Source organism: Excalfactoria chinensis, chromosome 2 (genome assembly GCF_039878825.1).
Source record: "Excalfactoria chinensis isolate bCotChi1 chromosome 2, bCotChi1.hap2, whole genome shotgun sequence".
NCBI classification, from domain to species: domain Eukaryota; kingdom Metazoa; phylum Chordata; class Aves; order Galliformes; family Phasianidae; genus Excalfactoria; species Excalfactoria chinensis.
In genome coordinates, this window is record NC_092826.1 from 60,648,116 (window position 1) to 60,672,394 (window position 24,279).

Below are 24,279 nucleotides of genomic sequence, written 5' to 3' on the forward strand. Positions count from 1 at the left end.
CAGAAAGCTACATACAATATCTAACACAGCATATGTCGCGAGAGTTTCGTCAGCTAAGCTCTACAGGGTGATCAACATAAAGAACTAGAAGGGATTTTCTATGTCCAGTCCCTTCCAAAGCAAACAAATACACCCCCGTGCAACATGTCGATTAAATTTCAGCCTTCTCATGCCTGCCTTCTGCTTTAAAGAAGCGAGCTTGTCTCTATTTCTTTTTTATTAGAAACTCCATTTCCAGTTGTATTACATATGAGTCCAGCTCCTTTTCATTTGTACCTATGTCAGCCATAGGTCAGCGCAGACCTGACCCCTGCATTTGAACACCCTCAGCCTTACTTTTGCTAGGCTAGATATAGCAAGGTGATTAGTTTCTTCTCTGCAAAAAGTTTCTCCAATACATTGCAAATAGAGAAATTACAAATAAATAAATAAATAAATAAATAAATAAAATTCTTCATCCTTGACACGGAAAACTAAAACCACATACAGCAGCCCAGGATCTTCCTGTTCCTTGTAAGCAGACATTAGTATTTCCTTACCTTTACTTGAAATATCTCTATTAATCTGCTGAGTGATATCATTTGCCTTTTTCATGACCTCGTCATTTTTGCAGATTAGCTGTCTCTTGATTACCAGTAGATCAAAGCTTATCTTCTCCTTATGTGGTTCCTAACCTGCGGCAGAATACCTTTTTCTACGTTACCCAAATATATTTTGAATTTAGCCCAGTTCATGCAACTCCAGGACACTGAGTCCTTCCGGAATGATACTCTACTTTTTCCAGTACTTTTGATACTTCTGAGCTTGTGTCGTGAGCATTTCACTAACATGCTAATACTCTTGTCTTTGGTCATCAGTAGAAGAATGACAAAAGCTCAGTTTCTCAGCTTGAGGAAATGCACCAGTAACGTTTCCCTAGACCATCATTTCTGCTTTTATCACAGTTTACCACCATCATCAGATGTTTACTTCTTTCTTCATTCACTTTATATCTCCTACTTAGTTCAGCTAATGCACACAGTTGTGGTGAATTGGCAACTGCTTCACAGATATCCAAAATGACCATCTTTACTGTGCTTCCCTTGTACAGGAAAATCAATGCCAGGCTCCAGTGACCACTGTTTGTTAAACATTTGCAGAAGCAAATATGCTGGTATAGCATCTAGCTCGACTTTCTTTATCAATATAAGTGCACAGCTAATGATGTGTCACGGCAGCACCGTGCCTCTATGCAGGACTTGCAGCAGCACTGCCACCAGCTGCGGCTGGCCAAGGGGCTGCCTACATTGCCACCCTGTGGATTGGAGCAAACAACGTACCGTGCATTGGATGCTCTTGCAGTGATGGTTTGTTCCCCAACATGTTGCAGGACAAGCTTTCTCCATTTAACTCACACTAACTGCAGCACAAGGCTGTGCACTGCTGCACAGAGCCAGAGACACACAGTCATTTGCTTATTCAACAGGGCCTTTTTCTGTGCTCTGCAGTTAACTTCTTACAGTTATGCAGGACTTTTCTTAGATCATAGAATCACAGAATAGCCCAAGTTGGAAGGGATCCACAAGGATCATGAGTCCAACTCCTGGCTTCACACAGCACTACCCAAAAATCAGAACGTATTGCTGACAGTGTTATCCATATACTTCTTGAACTCCAGCTGCTTGCAGCTATGACAACTGCGCTGGGGAGCCTGTGCCATGCCACAGCCCTCTGCCTGCCACAGACTTTGCCTGATATCTAGCCTGAATATGTATTCCACCTTGCAGGACAATGAAGACCTCAGGAAAAAGTATGAGAGGAAAGCAGTAGCAGAAGGATACCAGAGATATAGACAAGTAAAACAGTAAGGAAGAGGTGGCCTGCTTCCTTATGTGTGGACAGGTCCAGGCATGATGTGAGGGGTTCCTGGCAGCTTCTTTGGTTAGCCTGGCAAGGGTCAGTGTCTCTGGTGAAGGCAGGTTATTTTCAGTAGGCATAGCCCTAGATGGTGTTAGTTGGCCTCCTTCCTCCTGAGGTACAGGTACATCCTGATACCCCTCCCAGGTCGACCACCCACCAGATTCTCCTGCTTCTGCCCTTGCTCAGGTCTCACTTGGTGTTGGCACTCCTGGGACAGTACAACTCACTAACCCTGCAGAAAACCATCCCCACTGAGAGGCCATTCTCATCACTCCTGTGAATGAATTGAATCCATCAAATGAAGAAACTGCTGAAGCTGGCCAGGACACCTTCAGGATGAGCGCAATGAATGGAGGACAAGGATAATCAAGAAAAGAAAGCAAGCGTGCTCTTTAAAAATCAAACATTTCTTTACTTCAAAGCCACTGAGAGAAACAGAGACCAATATAAGAGGTTTGCATTCATAGTTTCAAGAATGAAATACAGAATGTTCATTTCTTTGTGATTCTATTGTCCTTGATATCACATAGGATAAGTCTGTAACTCTTCAAATATTTTGAGAGTGATGATTACAGAGCATTGCAGATAAAGGCAATTAATCATAAACACCAAGTTTGCTCTCTAACTTTGCTTTACCATATCTGGTACTACCAGAATGCATTTCATTTTCTGACCTTTCTTATAACTGTAGTAAATACTGGTATGAATCATAAAATCATGGAATTGTTAAGGTTGGAAAAGACCTCTAAGACCATCTTGCTCAACCACGCACCTACCAGCAATATTACCCATTAACCATGTCCGTAAGTGCTACATCTACCCTTTCCTTAAACACCTCCATGTGCTTCCTTAAACACGCTCCACCACCTTGCTGGGCAGCCTGTTCCAGGGCCTGACCACCTTTCCTCAGAAGAAATAATTCCTAATCTCCAACCTGAAATCATTTCATGATTCTATGGTAATATCCACCAGTATTAATTAAAGTCTTTTCAGTCAGCTTGTACTTCCCAAAGCAACATATACACATTACTTTTTGTATAGTTTTGGTCATTTAACTGCTGGTCACATGCATCTACATGTCTCATGGAAAGAATATATGGGTCTGCGCATGCCTGTGAAGAGGTGAAGAATCATAGACTGCTGATATGATGACCACATATCTCTGCTTTTCGTAGAATCATAGAATCACAAGGTTGGAAAAGACCTGCAAGATCATCCAGTCCAACTGTCTTCCCATTACCATAGCTACAGCAAACCACTAAACTGTATCTACTAACTCCTCATCCAGACGCCTCTTAAACACTGCCAGGGACGGCAACTCCACCACCTCCCTGGGCAGCCATTCCAGTGCCTGACCACTCTCTGAGAAAAAAAGTTCCTTCTTATGTCTAATCTAAACCTCTTCTGGTACAACTTGCGGCCATTTCCTTGGGTCCTGTTTGTTGCATGCGAGAAGAGGCCAAGTCCCTGCTCATCACAACCTTCCTTCAGGAAGTTGTAGAGTGCAATGAGGTCTCCCCTGAGCCTCCCCTTCTCCAAACAAAATGATCCCAGCTCCCTCAGCTGCTCCTTGTAAGATTTCTGCTCCAGACCCCTCACAAGTTTTGTTGCCTTTCTCTGGACATGATCCAGGGCCTCAATGTCTTTCTTGCAGTGAGGAGCCCCAAACTGAACACAATACTCAAGATGCGGCCTCACCAGAGCTGAGTACAGAGGGATGATCACCTCTTTGCTCCTGCTGGCCACGCTATTTCTTATACAGAACAGGATGCCGTTGGCCTTCTTGGCCACCTGGGCACACTGTTGGCTCATGTTCAGCTGAGCATCAATCAACACCACCAGGTGTGTTGTTGTGGCAGAAACTGCAGAATTATCATGTTGCCTGCTTCCCCGTTCCCAGGCTGACCAGTGTTCTGGCACATTTGGGTGCTCTGATTTCCAGCCACTTGTCAAGATGACATCACTCCATCAGAGAAACCTTCAAGGTGGAGAAACGTCATCTATTAAGTGCATCTCTCCACATCTAGATATTCCTGTGGTGGCAAGCATCCGAAATGAAAGCCAAGGGATGGTGGCTTAGCACCTGCTCCTCCTTCCCTTTTCTGCTGCCATTACCTGAGGCAAAATAAAACCTGACTCAGATATTGAGGGTAATGAAGTGGAGGATTGTGCAAAGCAGAGGTTGTGTGGTGAGCCTCAAACAGGAAAAGACAGAAATATAAGGAGAGAGGTAACTGTACAACAGGATGCCTAGAGCATAGGATTCTTACATGGAAGAGTGAGATGGGAAAGATATAAGTGATGAAGAACATTTGGAAGTTAAACAGGACGCTTTCTCTGATAGTCTGTCCCTGGGAAAGTCAGGACCTTCTGTAAAAATATTCAGAGAAAATAAGGAATACTTTTGTGAGCTAACAGTGAGCAAAATCCTTGACCAGATATACATAGAAGGAGCACTGAGCCCCAGGTTCAGGATACTAAAAATTCCCAGCATAAGGGACCCTAACAATCCCATCAGAACACAAGATACACAGTCAAAATGTTTCAGTCGCTTAGTTTTAGGGGTAATATTCAACAGCAGGTGGTTATAGAGTTTGCCACACCAAGAAATATTCCGTAGAACTTTAACTTGGTGTAAGTTTTATGCTCTGTTGTTCTCAAACTCTATCTGGTAAGCAGACAAAATGCACGGCTCCTCAGCTGGCAGGCCTGAATTCCTGTGTGCGCTCACACATTGCCATCATCAGTACCACAGGAGTTCACACAAGGATACCTTAAGGTTTTGGAGAAATTCAATACGTCTTGGAGACTAACTCTCTTCTCACGCATTTGTAAACTTTTCTGGATGGAAAAGAGTTCTTTTTGTATTACCGCAGAGGAGAAACAACAGGTAGCTCACTCAAACTCCATTTCGAGCTGTTGGGAACACAACAGAGGTAGGGTGTAGTACGTAATGATTTACACAGGCAGCCCAATCCGGGAAACTTTTATGGTGCCGGTGCTGTAGTATGCAATGAGATCCTGGGACATTGCTGAACTACAGCCCTGCATGCCATCTTTACGTAGAGGTCTACCACAAAACCTGGTTTGGTGTAGAAAAATTCATTCTGTCTTGGTCAACAAAAAATGCATTACTTCTCATCTTCCTTATTATCACGCTCCAATGGCACCTGGAGCAGAAAGACCTGCCCACATAGCGTCAGAGTTTACAAAAACAGGGGAGTGACTGCTCAGGCTGCTGACAAGAAGACTGTTGTTCTGGTGAATTCTTACAAACCAATTGGCTTGTGGGCCTATGTCATACTACAGTGTCTGCACAATGTTATGCTGTTTATCTTAAACTACACAGGAATCACATCTTAACTAGTAAACACAACTATGAACAAAAGACAGTCCTATGTCTTTCATAGGCTGGAACAGTTTCTATTGACAATTTAGAATGATGCATGGTTTGCTCAATTCCTTGATCGTCCCACCTACCTTACCCAAGTAACAAAACAGTGAAAGAAGACATAAGGATTTCTATCATTTGTTATTCTTGTTTGCTTGTTTAACACGAGTGGTATTTTCATAACATAAAAATAAAAAACAACACCATTGAATATTTGAAAATAAATTGTTCATTCTACTTATAAATACAGGCATTTTCAAACAAATAGCTAATCCAAAACAATAGTTACTGGGCAATAGCTCACAATAGATCTTTCAACATAATGGTTTACAACAGGGGAATGTTTCAGAAGTACACAACAAACTAAGAAACATGAGTTTGGGTAGAGACTAACAGGACCGATGCTTCTAAACCAGTTAAGGAGAAATAAACTCCTTGATCTTAATACACTCCTGATACACTGATTCACAAAGTGCCCATGAACAACAGTTCCACACTTAGTTATACAAATAGTTGATAATTTCTAAAGAAGTGAGAGTGAATATCCAACATCACATTGCATTCAACCATGTAAGATCAAACGTGAAGTTTCAACTCATTCATTTATACTGAAATAAGTATTTTACTTGATTTCATTTTCTTTAAAATTGTTGATGTCAAGGACATGAGCTATGAAAAAGAAACTGAGAAAGCACAGCACTTCAACTTTAAATATTAAAAACTAGTGGAGATGTATGAAGACAAGACACAAGTCTTCAATGTATTGGCATTGATTCACTGTCTACTGTTTGTTAGCTGTGATGCTCTAACTGCTTGGATGTACATACGAAACACAACAACTGTGTGGTCACACTTTACACATCCTGAGGGAATCACACACAAGCTAAGCTGTCTTATCAGATCTGTTCTACTGGGCACTTAGGACAAGTGCACATGGTCAGCTACAATAGCTTTCCTGGGCTTGCCACACAAGAGTAATAACTCACATTCTCTCATGGTGCAACCTGCCTAAGGTTGGCATCCAGACAACCTCTGCCCTTTCTACTGATTGTGTCTTTTTTTTTCCCCAGGATTAATCACTTAAACTTCATTTTAAAATAAAAAAAAAGAACAACCCATAAGAAGCTAATAAATTAATACAACAAAATGAGTAACACCGCAAAGGTGAGCAAAAAGACAGATGGAAAATAGAGCATTTGGGAAACAAACGTGTTTAAGAATTCTGTTCCATGTTATTTTTGCTGAGAAACTGAATTAGGTTGTATACATTACTTCAAAAGATTTATCTTCTGCCTTTCATTTCTGACTAAAATGAAACCGAGAGGCAGCAGTAAGAGAAAACTCTGCATCCATTGATCCATTGGAGGTCTCTGTTAAACTTGGATGGGGATCTACTGAGTTGGATTGTTTTGGGGCAATGCGACAGCTAATTGCCTAGAGAAAACGTTTGGCAGTTAATAAAGAAATGCTAAATAAAGAACCAAGAATTGAAGACAAGCAACAGAGAAGATCGACATTATAAACAAAAAGGTAATCACTTCCTTTTTGGGCCCTAAGGCTGGATTAAAAAGAAGGAGAAGGAAAAAAAGGAGGTACACTCCTACAGACATGGCACTTTTGGTTCCTGTTTTCTCCACTGGCTAAAGAACAAGTTTTAAGGTATTTCAAGCATGGAAATGTCATGTTTTATTATTTAATCTGGATCTCCTTATCGTGGTAATAAAAGTAAAATGCCTTCTTTTTAAATCTTTACGAAGCTTGTACATCTGTAGCCTTTCACAGCCACATGGACATGAAAGGGTACCCTGTAAGCTCAAAATTTAAGAGCTGCTCAGCAGTGCACTTCAGGTCTGGGAGCACTGAGACAGGAAGGGCAAGGGTGGCTACCAGTACCCAGGCTGCATTTAGGCACCTAGATGGGAACAAACAGCTTGTACAAGCAGTACAGCCAGGTGCAATGACTACCATGGGTTCCTGGAAGCAAAAAATATACCAAGTGCACCGAGTTGCAGAGACAGCAATAGAGTAATGTCTATAATGGAGACACACTGTTGGGTTACAACTAAAACTTTGAGGAAAAGAAAAAAGTATTCTTAACATGAATAATGTATGGTGAGAATATAACTGCAAATCTACACACTATTTAGTGTTCAAATGTTCAAGCATGTCTCCCCAGCTCCAATGTGACTTTAATCAGTCTGTTTCTTTGCATGTTATTTTAATTACCATCTTTTGGATGTTTTATTCATAAAGTCCTATTTGTATTTTAAATCTGGAAGACAATGCAAGACTGGTTAATATGAAACATAATCATACTATTCCTTTCTTATATATATGCACACAAACATACATATATATTTTTAGAAATGTATGTATATATGCACACACATTATGTGACAGGCACCTACTCAATCATGGTTTCTTCCAAAGCTCTGCTGAAAAGAGAAAGACAAGTGTTGAGACACCGTGCAGAACATCAGGAATAAGGAGCATGATGTGACCATCCACTTAAGGAAGAAAAATTGCACTTTTTTGTTGATGGACTATGACCTTCAACTGGGTAAATTACTCTATATCAAACTGTTTTGCTGCTTCTGATACCTACTGAAGCTTGTACTGCAAATTGCAGTGTAATACAGAGATATGTAAACACACTGTTTTAGAGCATGCATAGCTCACTGGAGCATCTGTTGTTAAACAACACTGCACATCCCATGCAGATACAAATGCAACAAAGAGCAGAAACTGAAACGCAGAAAGAGAATTTAACAGCTTCAGACTATAGCTGTGGTTGTCCCTATTCTTCATGGTAGATTGCATAAGTTACCATTACTTCCCTTATCGTTTTCCTAACATTACATTTTCCACCCTCTTGAACTTCTGTAATTCAATAGCTAGTTCCCAGTATCTCAAATACAGCCACATAAGTCTTCCATTTTGACTTCTGTTTTTGTTCATCAGATTGCCACAATAGTTATCATGCTTGAAAATATCTTTTAAGCCACTTTCCATATGTAAAGCCATAGCAACCGGATCAGTTGCTGCTTTAACAAGCAGATTTTTCTCTATTTCTAGTCTCTGACTTTTAGGTACTACAAAACTGCAGTAGATTTCCTGTCTTTCTTTAAGCCCGTCTTCAAATTCTTTTAGTAAAGCGTTGGCTCTCTTCTGCCACTCCTCTTCCTTTGCCAGACAGCTTTGGTACAAGGTACCTGCTGCTCCCGAGCGCAAAAGAACTTCTTTTTCTTTCTCTAACTTCTCCTGCTCCTGTTCTAGGATCCTTCTCTCTTCCACCAGTTTGCGACTCTGGGACACGAGGGCTTGACGGTAACTCAGGGTCCTGTTGCGTTCCTTTTCAAGCTCAAGCTCCAAGTGTGCAACTGCACGACGGTTTTCTGTGATTATATCCCGGTACTTGGCTTCCAAGTCTTTTTGTAAAGATGACTGCTTTTTATAATATTCTTTTTTTTCTCTTTCTATTTCTTTTTGACATTCTCTGGTCCAGATCCAGCCTAAAATACATAAATGAGACTACAGTGATCAGCATTGGTGGATATGGATAATTAACTTTGCCCCTAAACAAGTTATTCAATGGTGAAAACATTCCTTTTTCCCCCCTCCCGCTCCACTTGGCAACACTGAGGACTGGCCAGCAGGGTGATATAAGTGATTACTCCTCTCTGCTTTGCCCCTTTTGAGGGCCCATCTGGAATACTGCTCCCAGACTGGGGGCTCCCAGCTCAAGAAAAACATGAAGCTACTGGAGCAGGTCCAGAGGAAGCCACATAGATGATCAGAGGGCTGGAGCACCTCTACTATGAAAACAGGCTGAGGGAGCTGGGCTTGTTCAGCCTGGTGAAGGCTCAGGAGAAAAGCGTTAGTGGCCCTCCAGTATGTAAAGGGAGTTTACAAGCATGAGGGAAATCAAGTTTTTACGTGGGTAGATATTGATAGAACAAGAGGGATTGGGTATAAACTAAAAAGAGAAGATTTAGAACTAATTGACCTTTGAGGTCCCCCATACATATATATATATATATATATAGTATATAGTTTCATGATATTCACTTCTGTTCACACATCTCACAGAATGCATTTCTGCAAGTCCACATTTTGCACGAGGTCTCTTTCAAGGATCACATTTTGTTTGCAGATATCCATTAGTGGTTATTTATTTATTTCCCCTTTCCCCCCTAGTACACACACTTACTTGAGAAGGAAAAAGTAATTATTGGTAAACAGAATGGACGTTTTTAATGCATAAACTGCACTGTGAAATTTTCAGGTCCAGTAAGCAGATACACATCACTATTTCCCTGGAGTTGTTGCCTTGGGGTTCTCTAACATGTTAGTTATGAGAGATCTTTCTGAAGTTTATTAAAAGAGATTCATCTCCATGTATCAAAAAACATCCACTGCTCCAATACTATAAGCAGTGTTACTGTGACGTTCCCAAACACTGGCAGGCTTTGGGGACAGCAAACAGAGTGGAAGCCCCCCAGCTCGAGCACTGTTTTGTTGCTGAGGTTTGTTCCTGTTCAGAGATTTCACTGCGGTCAGACGCCCAAACACAGTAACACCCCAGCAGGGGGGGATACGTGCTACTTACGGAAGGCAGCCAAGCCCAGCATGGGGACCAGCAAGGCATAATTCCACCTGCTGCCTTCATCCCTGGGCTCTCTGTGATGGGGTAGGATGTTCCAGTTGGGAGGGTCATTTAAATTATTCATGAAGACACCCTGGGTGAAAAGGAGAGACCAAACACCAGGTTAGCGCTACGCCCAGGGATGCAGGCCGCTCCCACAGCCACCGCCAGCGATGATTCGCGGCCAACTACTTACGCCCCACACCCTGAGTCACACCAAACAAGGCCAAGAGGAAAGAAGCGCTCATGCACACCGTCGCACACGGGGAACGGCCCTGCCGGCCCCTCAGGCCTCACCGGCCACCGCTGACCCCACTCCGGCTGGCTGCTGGAACAACGCGTACCGCCAGCACCCCTGAGGCCTCCGGGCTGCCGGCCGGCCTGTGCTCCGCGGCACAAGCAGGCAAGCGACCGCAAACCCAGAGCCTCAGAGGGTCACCACGTACCGGCCCGGGGCCGCCGCTGTTGTCACTTACTGTCCGTCCCGCCCCTGCTGGGCCGGTCCATTAGCGTGGAGAAACAGGGGGGATGTTTGTGTGAGGGGAGGGCCTGGCGGTAAGGCCGCCCGCCGGTTGGGCCTTCCGAGTAACGGCGTCGGTAGCGGCGACCGTGCGCATGCGCGCTGTGGGTTCCTTCGGCCCTGTGCGAAATGGCGGCGGTGGTGGCGGCGTCGCGCAGCCTGGCTAAGTGTTGGCTGCGGCCGGCGGCGCGGGCGGTGAGTCGTGTCCTCACCCTGCAGGGCTCGTATGAGTCCGACCTCCCTCTCCTTTTCTCCTCTTCCCGCAAGCGGCCCAGCTGAGCAGGAAGCCTCGGGGCTGGTGCCGAGATGGCCCCCCCGGGCGGGGACCGGGCGCTGCGTGTACTGTCGCTGCCGGAACAGCGCGCCCTGCCCCGTCCCGCCGCGCTCGGGGCATCCCCTGTCCCGCGTCCCCACGGTGACCTTGGTGGGGGAACCCGGGCTGGGGCCTCTGTCTGCTGTCCTTTAGTTTGGAGCGAGGCCACGGGCGCTTGGGGGCTGCTCGGGGTGCCGGAGCACAGCGTCGCCCCGTTGCTTTTCCTGGCTGAGAGCCTGAGGGTGCGGCAGCGGTTGAAGGGCACGCGGCAAAGATCTGTTCCCTGCAGCAACTTGCGGATCTCGAGCCTTCTGGCCAGGCCTCTGGGTAGAAAACGTGCTGCTCGCTCCTACGAGGTCTTCGTGGAAAGCTGGACGGCGTCCATGTTACTGGAGCCTGGCTGTGCGAGGAGTGTACCTCGAACGTCTGACAGCTTTACTATGGCTGATCTTTAGAGGGTCGTTAGTGAAGGCTGAGAATAGAACGGTTGGAACGGACCTGCAGAGATCATGCAGTCCAACAGCTTTTTTTTTAACTTGAGAAGTGGGAGCTTTCTCTTTGTTCTTGTTCATGGGGAGCTTTTGGTGATAGAAGAGGCACAGGGAAAGATAACTTGCAGCACGCCTGTGGGTTGAGCCCATCTTGTAAGGTGGCAGTCAGCTTCTTCTCTTAGGTAGCAACAATCAAATGAGAGGTAATGAGCTCAGATTGCACCGGGAGAGGTTCAGGTTGAGTTTTAGGAGACGTTTCTTCTCAGAGTGGTGAGGCAGTGGCACGGGCTGCCCAGGGAGGTGTTGGAGTCACTGCCCTTGGAGATGTTCAGGAAACGTGCGAGTGTGGCACTGAGGGACATGGTTAGAGGGCATGGTGGGGGGTGGGTTGGCAGCCAGACTAGATGAGCTGAGTGGTGTTTTCTAACCTTAATGATAATAAAACATGCAGAAGAGAGACTCCTAATAGGAGAAAGAGGTTTAAAGACTGTGTTTATATTCTGAATGACAGTGAAATAGCTCTGATTGGACCTCTGATTTTATTTTTTTTAAACACATTCCTTAATATCACATTTATCTGTTTCTTGGACGCCTCTGGGGATGGTGATTCAGCCACTTCCCTGGGCAACCCATTCCAGTGCCTTACTACTCTTGGAGTATTCTTCACCTAGAAGAAATAAACACCTCCTATTACTAGGAGCTGTGCTGTTGTCAGAGCAACATTTTGGAGACAAGCAATAGCAATAGGATATGCTAGGGAATGAGTGGCTACCACATTTAAAACGTGCTGCCTGTCACGGCAATTACTTCTGCTCATCTTACTTTGGTTGATCTTAGGCTTTTGAAGCACTTTTTGTATGGTGAGGGCATCCATTTTTAATGTGGTGTGTCATTGGTTGGTGAGCTGTTCTGCAGATAAATAACTTCTGGTACTTCAGTTTCATTTGGTTGCTGGTCAGTTACTTAATCTGTTTCTGTATGTGCAGCAATAATGAAGATGACTTAATATGGAAAGTAAGGCGGATATGGAATTGTCCCAGAATGTGGTAAGAGAGCAAGGTGGAAGAGGAGGATTCGCTTCACTAAGAAGTGCTAATAGAGTTATTTAGTAATAGCTGTTAATACTAATCTTATTTAATTAGGTAAGAACCTAATTCCCTTGGCTATATATATAAAAAAAAAAGAAAAAACAATGACCCAACAACAAAACAGAAGTGTGTCAGCAAGTTTGATGACACATCAGATTCGCTGTTATGCAAGATCATTTGAAGAAACAGTAAGAGATGATAAAGCCAGGTCAATTAAAGGGTAATGTACTTCACTTAGGAGAAGTGATCATTGGGAGGTGATGGGGAAGGAGGACTTGCTTGTTAGGGTTTGCAACTGCAGGGTGATTAGGTCGTGGCTGTAATAGTTCCTGGGAAAAGCAAAGTCCGTCTAAAAATGCACCAGAATGATACCACTAATGGAGAAGTGCTGATATTGTGTTACTGATCTCTCATGTGTTCTCTGATGTGAAACTCTGATGTTGATGATTTATACTGTGGACACTAAAAACTCTGATTCTTTTAACTTATAAGCAAAGGTAGATGGAAATGTTAGATTTATTGGTTGTTTTTATTTTGATTTTTGGTTTTGAATGTTGTAAGGAAGAGGGAATAATGTTACAGAAAGGAATAAGTGCCCCTGTGCTTCATTCAGATTTGAGTAAATTGTTCCAAATCAATCACTGATCGTAGAGAATGAAAGCAGCAAGAACAGACCTGGCTTTTGAAGCAATGGTAATCAGGAGCAGCCTTCCCCCACCACCCATTTTTTTGTTAAAATTCATTACTTTTTAAGCACCTGAAATAATTCAGATTCTCAGCATTGTTTGACCTAAGACTGTATCTTACAGTAATCCCTGTGGTTGTCATAAAGCTCTCTTCATCTTTGCTTACATAAGAGAAAATTGGAATAATACAGCATATTGTCTGCAAACATGCTTTTATCAGTGCAGCCACAGGTCTGAGGGACTGGTTAGTGCTAGGGATCTGATACATCCTGTTACTTGCAGGTTGGTCTTTCAGCTGGTCAAAACTTCGAATGCTTTCATAACTGAGTGTAGGAGAGCCCAAACTTCTTTGCGTGTATCTCTGTAATACATTGTTGCAGTGCACAGCCTGATCTTGTGGGTGGCAACCCTGCTCATATAAAGGGCTTGGACGTGTGTGAGCTTTGAGGTCCCTTCCAACCAAACTATTCAATGCTGATTCTATGGTTCTTGAATCAGTGTTAAGTATATGGTTATTGTATCACAGAATAGTTGAGTATGCTGAAATTCTTCCTCATTGAAATATTGGTTTCATAATAGTTATCTTGATTTCTTTCTACAGTGGCCAGTGGCATGCCAGACTCTTGCACGCAACTTCCACTTTACAGTCGATGGAAAGAAAAGTGCTTCTACCAAAGTTTCTGATTCGGTATGTTCATCCTTTTCTCTGTCTCGAGTAACAGATTAGTTAACACCTGATGTATCAGAGACACAGAAGAAAACCACTCTTTGTCGCATCCAGTGCTTGTGTTGATGGAGTGTTGTGCTTAAGTACATAGTGAGATTGAGTTGCTAAAATACACTGCGTGTGCATGAATAACTTTGGCTTAGCTTGAAATATTCATGATAACAAACACATTATTTTTTTTTTCCAGATTTCCACACAATATCCAGTTGTGGACCATGAGTTTGATGCAGTTGTTGTGGGTGCAGGAGGAGCAGGCCTGCGGGCTGCGTTTGGTTTGTCTGAGGCTGGGTTTAATACAGCTTGTGTTACTAAGCTGTTTCCCACCAGGTCTCATACTGTTGCAGCACAGGTGAGAAATGAGGCAGAACATATGCTTAGAAATACTTGCTGTAAGAAAGGTGATGTGGATATGCACAGGAGCATCGCATATCAGTGTGACCTCTGGAAATATTATATATCTCTCCAAAATAATTTCAATGAAATTTATGTGGTACCTTCTATTCAGTTCATGTTGTTGCTGTCCACGTGGCTTTGGAGGTTGTTTTATTCCAAAATAAATGTGGCTCTGAGCAGCCTGGTCTGGTGGTTGGCAGCCCTGCCCATGGCAAGAGGGTTGAAACTGGATGATGCGTTGAGGAATATGGTTTAGCTGGGAAGTATTGGTAATGGTTGGACTAGATGATCTTCTAGGTCTCTTCCAACCTGAAAAATTCTGTGATCTTTGAGGTCCTTTTCAACCCAGGCCATTCTATGATTAAGAGGCAATGGGAAAATGATAAATTGCGTGCGTTTTTTTCACAATGTCTTTAAATCTGTACCTACTTGTATATAGAGACATAAATGATACGAAATTCTAACAGAAACCAGGGGAACATTCTTAAGCTGTACTTCACAGATTTCATTCCAGGAAAATGTATTTTTATTTTCAGGGGGGGATCAATGCAGCTTTGGGAAACATGGAAGATGACAACTGGAGGTGGCATTTCTATGACACAGTGAAAGGATCTGACTGGCTGGGTGACCAGGATGCCATACACTACATGACTGAGCAAGCTCCAGCTGCAGTGATAGAGGTGAGCTTTGCTGTCATTTATGCTATCTATGCTATCCATTAGCTATAATGGACTAGTGCTCAGAATGGTCTTCTCACTAGAAACACAGTGAAGTAACTTGCTGCTTATTATGCACAACTGATGCTTGTATTTGATTCAACAGCTGGAAAACTATGGGATGCCATTCAGTAGAACAGAGGAAGGAAAAATCTACCAGCGTGCGTTTGGTGGACAGAGTCTTCAGTTTGGAAAAGGAGGACAGGCTCACAGATGCTGTTGTGTTGCAGACAGGACAGGACACTCGCTCTTGCATACTCTGTATGGCAGGGTAAGGAACTGTGAAGTAAAACTTGATTTGTTTGTTTTTTGTAAGTTTTGGTGGTATATTATTATTATTATTATTATTTTCAATGGTATTTTCTGGTGTTAGATGTGCACAAAAAAACTTGCATGCTTATCAGTAAAGAATCTAGGAGAATTTCCTTTATTTGTGGGGCACTGTAGAAGGGTATAGGCTAGGTGGTGCTTGATTTTTTTTTGTCAGAAGTACACAGGAATTGGAATATATTGAAAGACTGTATTTGTAACAGATGTCTGTTGTGAAGACAGTGGATGTTAAGTAGGTGTTAGTTTTGTGGTCTGAAGTAGTTCTTTGTTATTTCTGCTTCTGTATCTGTTCACTAGATCCAGACAGAATTTATCTAAGCCTTCCTCTAGATCCCTTTTTTTCCTCCAAAAAAGCCGATGCAGTGGCATTGGGAGACTCTGATAAAGGATACCAAGCAGCATTTTTTTTTACTTAGGATGCAGGGAGAAATGAAGCATAAATGCTTAAAGTGCAACATGGTTTCCTAGAGTTTTCTCTATGGAAATAAATGACTAGACTTGCAGCATTTGGTCCGGTCAGTTCTGTCAACTAACTTTGAAAAGACTTCATTCTTTTTAACTGGTACTAAAGTGCTTGAAACCTGAAGTTCGTACCTAGTAACTAACTATTATGTACTTAGTGGCTAGCTAATTTCTGTCCTTCAGGTTATGCGTGCTTAGCATGTGAAAATGCTTGGCAGTTCTGATCCTTGAGGGCATGAAAGAATCTGTTTAGCAGGTGATTCCTTCTGGCTGTTTATGGCTTCCAGAGATGCATTCTGCTTTTCTGAGAGACCTAGTAACATGAGCTTGTACAAGCAACAGGCACTACAACTGACTGAAGTGCTGCCAAACACAGTGAAAATGCATCTTCCTGATGACTAGCTATGGATTCTCAGAATTTAGTGGTTTGGTGACTATGCATTTGAGCTAGATCAGACTCGTTAGTAGATTTTTATGGAGATTTCTAGAGGAAACTGGCTTCTCTGAGAGTCTGTGGAAGGTTGTTTTTTCCATTATGATACAGTCTGTTTGCAATTGGACAGTTCTGAAGTTACTGAGGTGTGTGGGGTTGTTGTTGTTAAAGTTCCTTCTTCATTCTTTTTTTATTTTCCACCAGTCTCTAAGATACGATACCAGCTACTTTGTTGAATATTTTGCCTTGGACCTGCTGATGGAAAATGGAGAGTGTCGTGGTGTTATTGCTCTTTGCATAGAAGATGGCACCATACATCGTTTTAGAGCAAAGAACACTGTCATTGCCACTGGGTAATGTAATATTTATCTTGAAATCTCAAGAGTGCTGCTATTTAGAGGGTTGCGTGTCTTATACACGTGTCTGACTCCGTATCTTTACATCACTGTTTGCAGAAATTTGTATATGGCTTGGAACACTATTTGGATTAGTGCTCTGCTGCTTATTGTTTCTTATCTGTTTCAGTATGACAGATATGTTTGCAAACATCTAGCATAGAAAAATGAGCTTGCTGGTTGAAATTTGGCTTTATTAAAATAACAGTGGCTTTAAACAATAAGTAGTTTAATATTTCTTGTGAGAGTTTTATCCTGAAACTTGGGAGTGTATTGGCAGTGCTCAGAAACACTGGAAGCTAATATCTTTGCTGTATGCATTAGAATTCACTGTTAGTAACAGTGAATTTTAGAGAAGCAGCTTTTCAAATCTAAACACATCAAATCAGGGCCATATATGTGTATAAATGTAAGTCACTTTGCTAAAACTGCTAGTAATAGTTAAAATGGAGACTGGTCTTTCTCAAGCAACTTAGTCAGACTCATCTGAAAAACGGCTAATGACAAAAACAGGACTGTATCAGTTTTCTTTTGTTTTAGTTGAACTTAGGAGAAGTTAGGTATTTTGGTATTAACTCTTAGGTAAATTATCCCTTAGGTATTTTGCTTATTGCTCTTTTCTAGTTCTGCCATTTTGCAGACAGCATCGTTGAGCACTGCGATTGGATATTTTTTTTGGTAGTTTTGTTAACTGTTTGTGTCCTGCAGGGGGTATGGCCGTACTTACTTCAGCTGTACATCTGCTCACACTAGTACGGGTGATGGCACTGCTATGGTTACACGAGCTGGCCTTCCTTGCCAGGACTTGGAGTTTGTACAGTTTCACCCTACAGGTATGGAATATAATTGCAGACTATTAAGTAATACAGGTAGCTTCTCTAGAACGATGAAAGATTTTTATGTGTGGTTTTAAAATGTGCTTAAGTCAGTTTGCGTTTTTCTGCTGTGCTTCATTTCTTCGTTAGTTGCCCATAGGGGGATGTTCAGATTTGTCTGCATCTCTTGTTGAATATAAATCTGAGAGTAAGACTGTTCCCATATGAGAGGTCACAGCTGATGTAATACCAGTGTTAAATATAAAGGTGCAGCTTTTTCCATTTGAAACTCCTTTACCTCTGAAATGCGTGCTGCTTCTTGGGCTCAAAATAAAAAGTTTAATAATAGATAAAGGAATAGTGGGACAGATTCTTATGCCTGAGGAGTTTCACATAAGAATATTCTGTGAAAATGGAGTAGTTTAAGTAAAGATGTATATTTTTCACTGGGGTTTTGTAGCCTGGTATCAGTATCTAAACTGGAGACAGCAGTGGTCACAGACTAAGAAATAAAGATCTATTTTTTGCTTGTTGCTAAATAAATGCTGGGTTTTAACTTTTGGCAAGTGATGAGTTTTTTTGTATTGTTTACTTCTAAAATATTATGTCAGTGTCAGTGTTCGCTTGACATAACTGAGGTTTTTGTAATCAGAGAATCTTTATTAACTGGTAATTCCATAGATTTTAATATAATTATCAGATGTGTGGGATGTCAGCGTTTTTATTTTTCTATGATGACCGGTGCTGAAAACTGAAAAGGAAGGGTACTGAAGAAGCTTTTACATTTGGCACAGTTTGAAGCCATTTTGTGCTGTCTTAGTGCAGAGAAGAGGCAAGAAAGATGAGAAGCAGAACTTGAGATGATCAATTTTGGTTTACTTTGAAATCTTGAACAAAGTAATCGATGAAGGTCCACAAAATCTTTGTAAAATTCTCCTTACATATTGACAGGTGCAGATCTCTTCTGGTTGTAATATTTTAGATACCACAAGTCTTCCAAATGAACTTGCTCACTTTCCAGTAAGAATGCTTGATAGGAATAACTGTACTTGTTTCTAAGTGGCCACAGGTGACAGTTATTAGTAGGTAATACTAAGGTAGAAAAAAAGTCTGGCCGTGTGACTTGTTAGCATTATCTTGCTCCTGCAGTCCTGCTTGTCTTGGTTAGGAAACTCTCAAATCCCTTATTTGATGGTTGTTTTCTTTCTTTGCAGGTATCTATGGGGCTGGGTGCCTCATAACAGAAGGATGTCGTGGAGAGGGAGGTATTCTAATTAACAGTCAAGGTGAAAGGTTTATGGAGAGATATGCACCTGTTGCTAAAGATCTGGCTTCCAGAGATGTAGTGTCTCGTTCTATGACCATAGAGATACGGGAAGGAAGGTTAGTTAAATACTCTAATAAAGCATCAGAATGAATGCTTCATCATACTAGGCGATATGCACTGCAGCAGCTCATTTGTTAAATACCTGAATTTTTATTTTATAGGGGTTGTGGCCCTGAAAAAGATCACGTGTATTTGCAGTTGCACCATTTACCACCCCAGCAGCTGGCAACCCGTCTCCCAGGGATTTCAGAAACAGCTATGATATTTGCTGGGGTTGATGTTACTAAAGAGCCTATTCCCGTTCTGCCTACTGTGCATTATAATATGGGAGGTATTCCTACTAACTACAAGGGACAGGTAAGTAATACAGATCATTTTTAGTGGCTGAATTTTCATCTGGTTTTTGGAAATTATTATCAAAATAGAAATGTGAGAGAGCTGAATAACATTAAGTTAATGTTAGTGTTTGATTTTGTAAATCGTGTTCCAGTTTATCTGGAGATGAAGCTCTGGGAAACTTGTAAAATGAAGTTGCTGTCGTATCTGTCAAGAATTCTGACTATCAATTTGAGGATAAGATGTGGTTGAGGGATCAAACTAAGATTCTGTTACAATTAAGCTAACGCATATTAATTCTCTTTCACTCCTGTAATCACAGATTTCTTTAATTCAGACTAGTTAAATACCAGCTTGATAGTGTCAGCTGATTTATTTATTTTTTTCTAGTTCATTGCATCCTACTTTCTAAATACAGGTTTTCCTTTGGTAATGTGTACAGGTCAGATTTGTATCCTCTGCTTCTGTAACGTTCTGCAGAATTGCAAAATAGTATATGGTTCTGTCATTTATTGTTGAAGAAATCATAATTTCAGTGTTTTCTGTATTTACGTAGTGTTATTAAACTAAGGTCTTAATAGATTTAGATTTGGGGAAAACTTTAGATGGTGTTTCATCCTTTCTTGCACATGGCACTTGAAGAATGAGGAGGCTTGAATTCTTAAGCTGTTTGGGAAATGAGTGTTAATTGGCTGTCTGCAATGATAGGTGATCACACATGTGAATGGTGAGGATAAGGTGGTACCTGGCTTATATGCTTGTGGGGAAGCAGCATGTGCATCTGTCCATGGTGCTAATCGACTTGGAGCAAACTCCCTTTTGGATCTGGTGGTCTTTGGTCGTGCTTGTGCCCTTACTATTGCAGAGAACTGCAAGCCTGGTAAGTGTTAGCATTTGTCTTACTATTTATGGAGGTGTTTATGATTTGCTACTTGCTTTACGAGTTGCTACCTGCTTCAAATTCAGAAGGCATGGCCCAGACTACTGTTTGCTAGAAAGTGTAAGAATTTATACTACTGGTATGCAGATTCTTAACTGTACTACTGCTTGTCATTAAGGCTTGCTTTGTGAGTTAATCCACTTAACACTGGTTCTCTTGGTGCTACTGGCAAAAACAGTTGAATTTTTGCACAGTTCAGTAAAGTATGATGTTGAAGACTTGACTACCCTATGTTCTGCACTGCTTATTCTGCATAAGTGTCCTTTGCTTTTATACTTTTTTCATCAAGTGGGATTTGCTGCCACCTTGTTGATGTATGAGGTGGACTACAAATGCAAGTGATAGGAAAAAAAACAGTAAAAATTGTAATGTGCTCTTCCTCTATGTGTGTGTGTGACCACTGTTGTATGTTATTTTAAAATGTACTAAACTTGAAGTTAAAAACAAAACAAAGCAAAACCAAAAAACAATGAAACACTCTAAGAGACGGTTACATTTCAAGAGTGGCTGAATTCCACTTGTTGTTACTGTTTTCGCCTAGTTTTATGACTGTGCAGAGTGAGACTGATTAAAAACAAATAACAGCAAGCCTCTACCTTCCCCACTTGCCCCAGCAAATATGGAGTGGTCTGTGATGTAATCCCCTTAGATCTAGCAGTGCTTGTTGTCTCTGGGTTGCACAAATGTTTTATTTAGATTAGTCCTGTAGCTCCTCGGAGTTTGAAATTCTGGGAGACTTCTTACTAGTCCGAATGCAGAACTACACAGATGAAATGTGCTGGTCACTAAACTTGTTTGTCAACCAGCAACAGATGGTTTCTAATGTTGGAGAGAAGATGCAGAACTCTCATGTAGCTGCCAAACTTACTGGCTGAATCCTGATCTTATTAGGGATCAAGAGAAGATGGGAGGTCTGGGGATGAGGAGACAAGGCAAGTATAAGAGGAAAATAATGAGCTACATCCAGTGAAAGTTATTGCGTAGGTCAGAAGAATTTGCACCAAGTGCAGTTTTTAAGAAGTCAGCAGGAGAACTTTGCCTGACCTAAAATTTCCATACCAACAGGAAAATTAAGATAAAATATTCCACTGGGAACTCTGTTTTTTAAAAGTGCTATGAATACCACAGGTTTGGGAAAATTGCAATCAACTTGTATCTCTGATAAAGAAAGCAGATCTGAGTTACACTCACTACGACTTTATGAATCTGCCAAAAACATTCACCTACTAAACTGACTGATTTTCTTAATAGGAGAAGCAGTCCCCTCCATTAAACCAAATGCTGGTGAAGAATCAGTTGCTAATCTTGACAAATTAAGATTTGCTGATGGAACTGTAAGAACTTCAGAAGTGCGACTTAACATGCAGAAGGTAAGCTTGGTGAAGTACAAGGTAGGAAAAAACTGGAAGCAGAAGAGATGGAGTGATCACTTTGCTAAGCACACTGTTCAGAATTTGCTTTGCAGAAATAAAAAGGAGTATGAGAAGGTTGCATGTGTCCCATAAAACTGCATCTCTGTTTCACTAGCAGTTTCTTCCCTTTGTGAATTTTCTGTTATCCCACTGTATAATAGAGGGAGTTTTCCTCTGTTTCTGTGAATAGAAAAATATTTTCAGGCTGCAAATATGTCTGAAGTCAGAAAAGCTCTGTGTCAAGCTCTGCTAGAATTAAATTATATGGAATATTGTGCACATACAACATATGGAATTGATTTCTTTTTACTGTCTTGCAGACAATGCAAAGCCATGCTGCTGTATTTCGTACTGGCCCTATACTACAAGAAGGCTGTGAAAAGCTTAGCCAAATTTATCGTGATTTGGCACATCTAAAGACATTTGACAGAGGTAATTTGATAGCAAAGAATTACCATGTACTCACTGAGAAAGGTGGCTTTGTTTGTTTTCCTCCCATAGAGGTTCTTTTAGACATCCACTTAAAAAATATAAATAACCATCTGGTCTCATCCTGTCAACTGAATGAGGTGTGGGAACTGAATTATTTTATATAAAGCAGGTGAGAATCTGTATTATAACTTGGTCTCAGAAGTGCACATGCACTCAGCAGTGCACCTGGACATCTTTTGTAATAATTCTAGATTTCTTCTAAGGGTGTAGGCATCAGTGTAGAACCTTCCAGGAAATACTGAGTAATACTGAGTACTGTGATTGCAATCCTGTAGAGCATGAACTGGTTTGGTTTTAAGTATCAGCACTAGATTAGAAGTAAATTAAGAAACTTTTTTGTAGGACACCTTCCACAGTGTTTCAAATTTTACTAGGTATTGTGTGGAACACTGATTTGGTGGAGACCCTCGAACTGCAAAACCTGATGCTTTGTGCCCTGCAGACAGTTTATGGTGCTGAGGCTCGCAAAGAGTCCCGAGGCGCTCATGCCAGAGAGGACTATAAGGTATGTATTTTATGTAGTCCGGATGTAGGATTGAATTTGCTTTTAATGTGTCCTGAATGGATTATTTAAGTACTAACTTTCTCCAAAATAGAGTCTTCAGAGTCTTGAATTAAGGTGCACTTCATTCATAGACTCATCTGCTCTGCCTTGTATCTTCTTTGCTTATTATATAGAAACTGGACCCATACGTGCAACATCAGGTAGTGATCTTGAGAGAAGAGTAGTTTAATGCATACATTGGAATGATTAGAGAGGTCTGGAACAGGACTACGGTAATAATAAGGTTGTGAATATGTAAACAGGGTTGAAGGCAGAATAATTCTGTGTAAGGAACATGATTTTAATACTGAAGCTTAGCAAGGGCTTTGAATTTTGGCCTGGGCAATACTGAGATAAAGCTTGCTGTCTGTTAGGAGATGCATTGCGTTGCGGTTGCTAACAGCAGAGTGATTTGAAAGTGATTTGCAGATGCCTATCTCTGGTCTATTTTAACATTTTCTCCTTAGTTACGGATAGATGAGTTTGATTATTCTAAGCCAATCCAAGGCCAACAGAAGAGGCCATTTGAAGAGCACTGGAGGAAGCACACCCTTTCGTATGTGGATGTCAAGTCGGGGAAGGTATGCTGAGTCTGGTTGAGAGTCTCCCTGTCAGCAGGAAGCAGTCCTGTTGTTCAGCCTTTTATAGCATTCTTGTTAAATATATAGTCTTCAATACCATTTCTGATCAGGCTTTTGGTTTTAATAGATTCAGTTGGTAGAACTTAAATGTTTATTGAGGATTACCCTATGTTTATTTTCCATTGAATTAAATGAATAATGGGGAAGTGGCTTAACATAAGTAATTGTTTCCCATTGCTACCTGGTCATTCCTGTTAACTGGCCTGTCTTGGTTAGATGTGAGATTTCTTTATTTTACTCTTTTTCCCATTCTCTTTTATTTTAGGTTACCTTGAAATACAGACCTGTAATTGACCGAACTTTGAATGAAGAAGACTGTTCAACTGTTCCACCTGCTATTCGCTCATACTAGTAACTTAGATTTGACTTGCAGTCCTCTCCCAGAGAAGACTGGTGTACATATGCATAGCAGAAGCAAATCAAAATACTGCTCTTAACTATCAGTTAATGGAAAAATGTCGCTTCAAGGTTTTGCTACCTTATGTTCTGCTCTTTGGCTTACTCCGTAACTATGAAAGTGGAATGCAGCACAGCTTGTGTTGTTTCACTCATCTTCCACAACTGAAAGGGAAAACACAAAATGTGTCTAAATAAAGTCATCAGAAGTCGCGTCCAAGTATTTGTATTTATTTTGAGTATGCTGGTATGTTTGTAATTAGACATGCAAAATAAAGACAGTTGTTTGTGTATATTAAAAGCAATAAATGTATTTTGAGTTCTAGACAAGACTGAGATGCTGAATTTTATCATCTGAAGTTCAGCAAAATGGCTGACTTCAGCTAATGGGAAAATAACACGGCGCTGAAGTAATTAACGATAGAAATAAACCAAATGTTATAAACTTGCATAAACTGTCATATTTCTGCTTTGCAGAAGGAAGCAAGATACTTCTAGTTGGGTATAAGTAGAAGTTAATAGTAGAATTAGCTATTTTAAATTGGCTATTAGGAAAAACTTCCCGGAAGGCTGGGACAGGCCCATGGTAGAGTCACTATCCCTGAAAGGAGGCGTAAAGGTGGAACTGGGAGGGATGTGGGTGATCTTGGAGGTCTTTTCCAACCTCCGTGATTCTATGATTTCTGGAACTTCTGAAGCCTGTGGCTTGTTTTGGGTATGTGTCTCCTCATCTCTTTTTTCTCAGAGGAGCCACTGCCTCCACCGAAGCGTGGGGCATTGCTGCACTTGTTCGAGCAGGAAGAAGAAAGTAATGATATACCCGGCCTTCGCCGCCGTGTTTCATGCGGCTACCCGCCCGGTGCTACCTTTAAACTGGAAGGAAGCAC

At 41.5% G+C, this 24,279-nt stretch overlaps 2 protein-coding genes across 6 annotated transcripts; one reads left to right on the plus strand and one right to left on the minus strand.

Annotated features, from left to right (window-relative positions):
• Positions 1–2,293: 2,293 nt before the first annotated feature.
• Positions 2,294–10,549, minus strand: CCDC127 (coiled-coil domain containing 127). 5 transcript variants are annotated; one of them, XM_072327523.1, is made up of 3 exons: positions 10,412–10,549; positions 9,900–10,029; positions 2,294–8,802 (listed from the first exon to the last, which is right to left on the minus strand). In XM_072327523.1, the coding sequence occupies exons 2-3, from the start codon at positions 10,018–10,020 to the stop codon at positions 8,129–8,131; spliced, it is 795 nt and encodes a 264-aa protein (XP_072183624.1). In that variant the 5' UTR covers positions 10,021–10,029; positions 10,412–10,549; the 3' UTR covers positions 2,294–8,128. The 5 variants fall into 5 exon arrangements, with proteins under 5 accessions (XP_072183624.1, XP_072183623.1, XP_072183626.1 ...); XM_072327522.1 differs by having other exon boundaries at positions 2,300–8,802; positions 10,132–10,427; XM_072327525.1 differs by lacking the exon at positions 10,412–10,549 and adding an exon at positions 10,382–10,411 and having other exon boundaries at positions 2,300–8,802.
• SDHA (succinate dehydrogenase complex flavoprotein subunit A) lies at positions 10,491–23,844 on the plus strand. The gene is made up of 15 exons (XM_072327521.1): positions 10,491–10,650; positions 13,635–13,721; positions 13,948–14,109; positions 14,690–14,833; positions 14,976–15,140; positions 16,299–16,447; positions 17,198–17,322; positions 18,519–18,687; positions 18,793–18,988; positions 19,676–19,847; positions 21,159–21,277; positions 21,640–21,751; positions 22,186–22,316; positions 22,823–22,936; positions 23,262–23,844. The coding sequence occupies exons 1-15, from the start codon at positions 10,585–10,587 to the stop codon at positions 23,346–23,348; spliced, it is 1,998 nt and encodes a 665-aa protein (XP_072183622.1). The 5' UTR covers positions 10,491–10,584; the 3' UTR covers positions 23,349–23,844.
• The last annotated feature ends 435 nt before the right edge of the window (positions 23,845–24,279 follow it).

Bases quoted from the DNA above. Each gene is read 5' to 3' on its own strand.
- CCDC127 (XM_072327523.1), bottom strand. From the start codon at position 10,020: ATGAATAATTTAAATGACCCTCCCAACTGGAACATCCTACCCCATCAC. The intron at 8,803-9,899 runs GTAAGTAGCACG...TATGTATTTTAG, and splicing joins GCTGGGCTTGGCTGCCTTCC to GCTGGATCTGGACCAGAGAA.
- SDHA (XM_072327521.1), top strand. From the start codon at position 10,585: ATGGCGGCGGTGGTGGCGGCGTCGCGCAGCCTGGCTAAGTGTTGGCTG. The intron at 10,651-13,634 runs GTGAGTCGTGTC...TTCTTTCTACAG, and splicing joins TGCGGCCGGCGGCGCGGGCG to TGGCCAGTGGCATGCCAGAC. The intron at 14,834-14,975 runs GTGAGCTTTGCT...TTGATTCAACAG, and splicing joins CTCCAGCTGCAGTGATAGAG to CTGGAAAACTATGGGATGCC.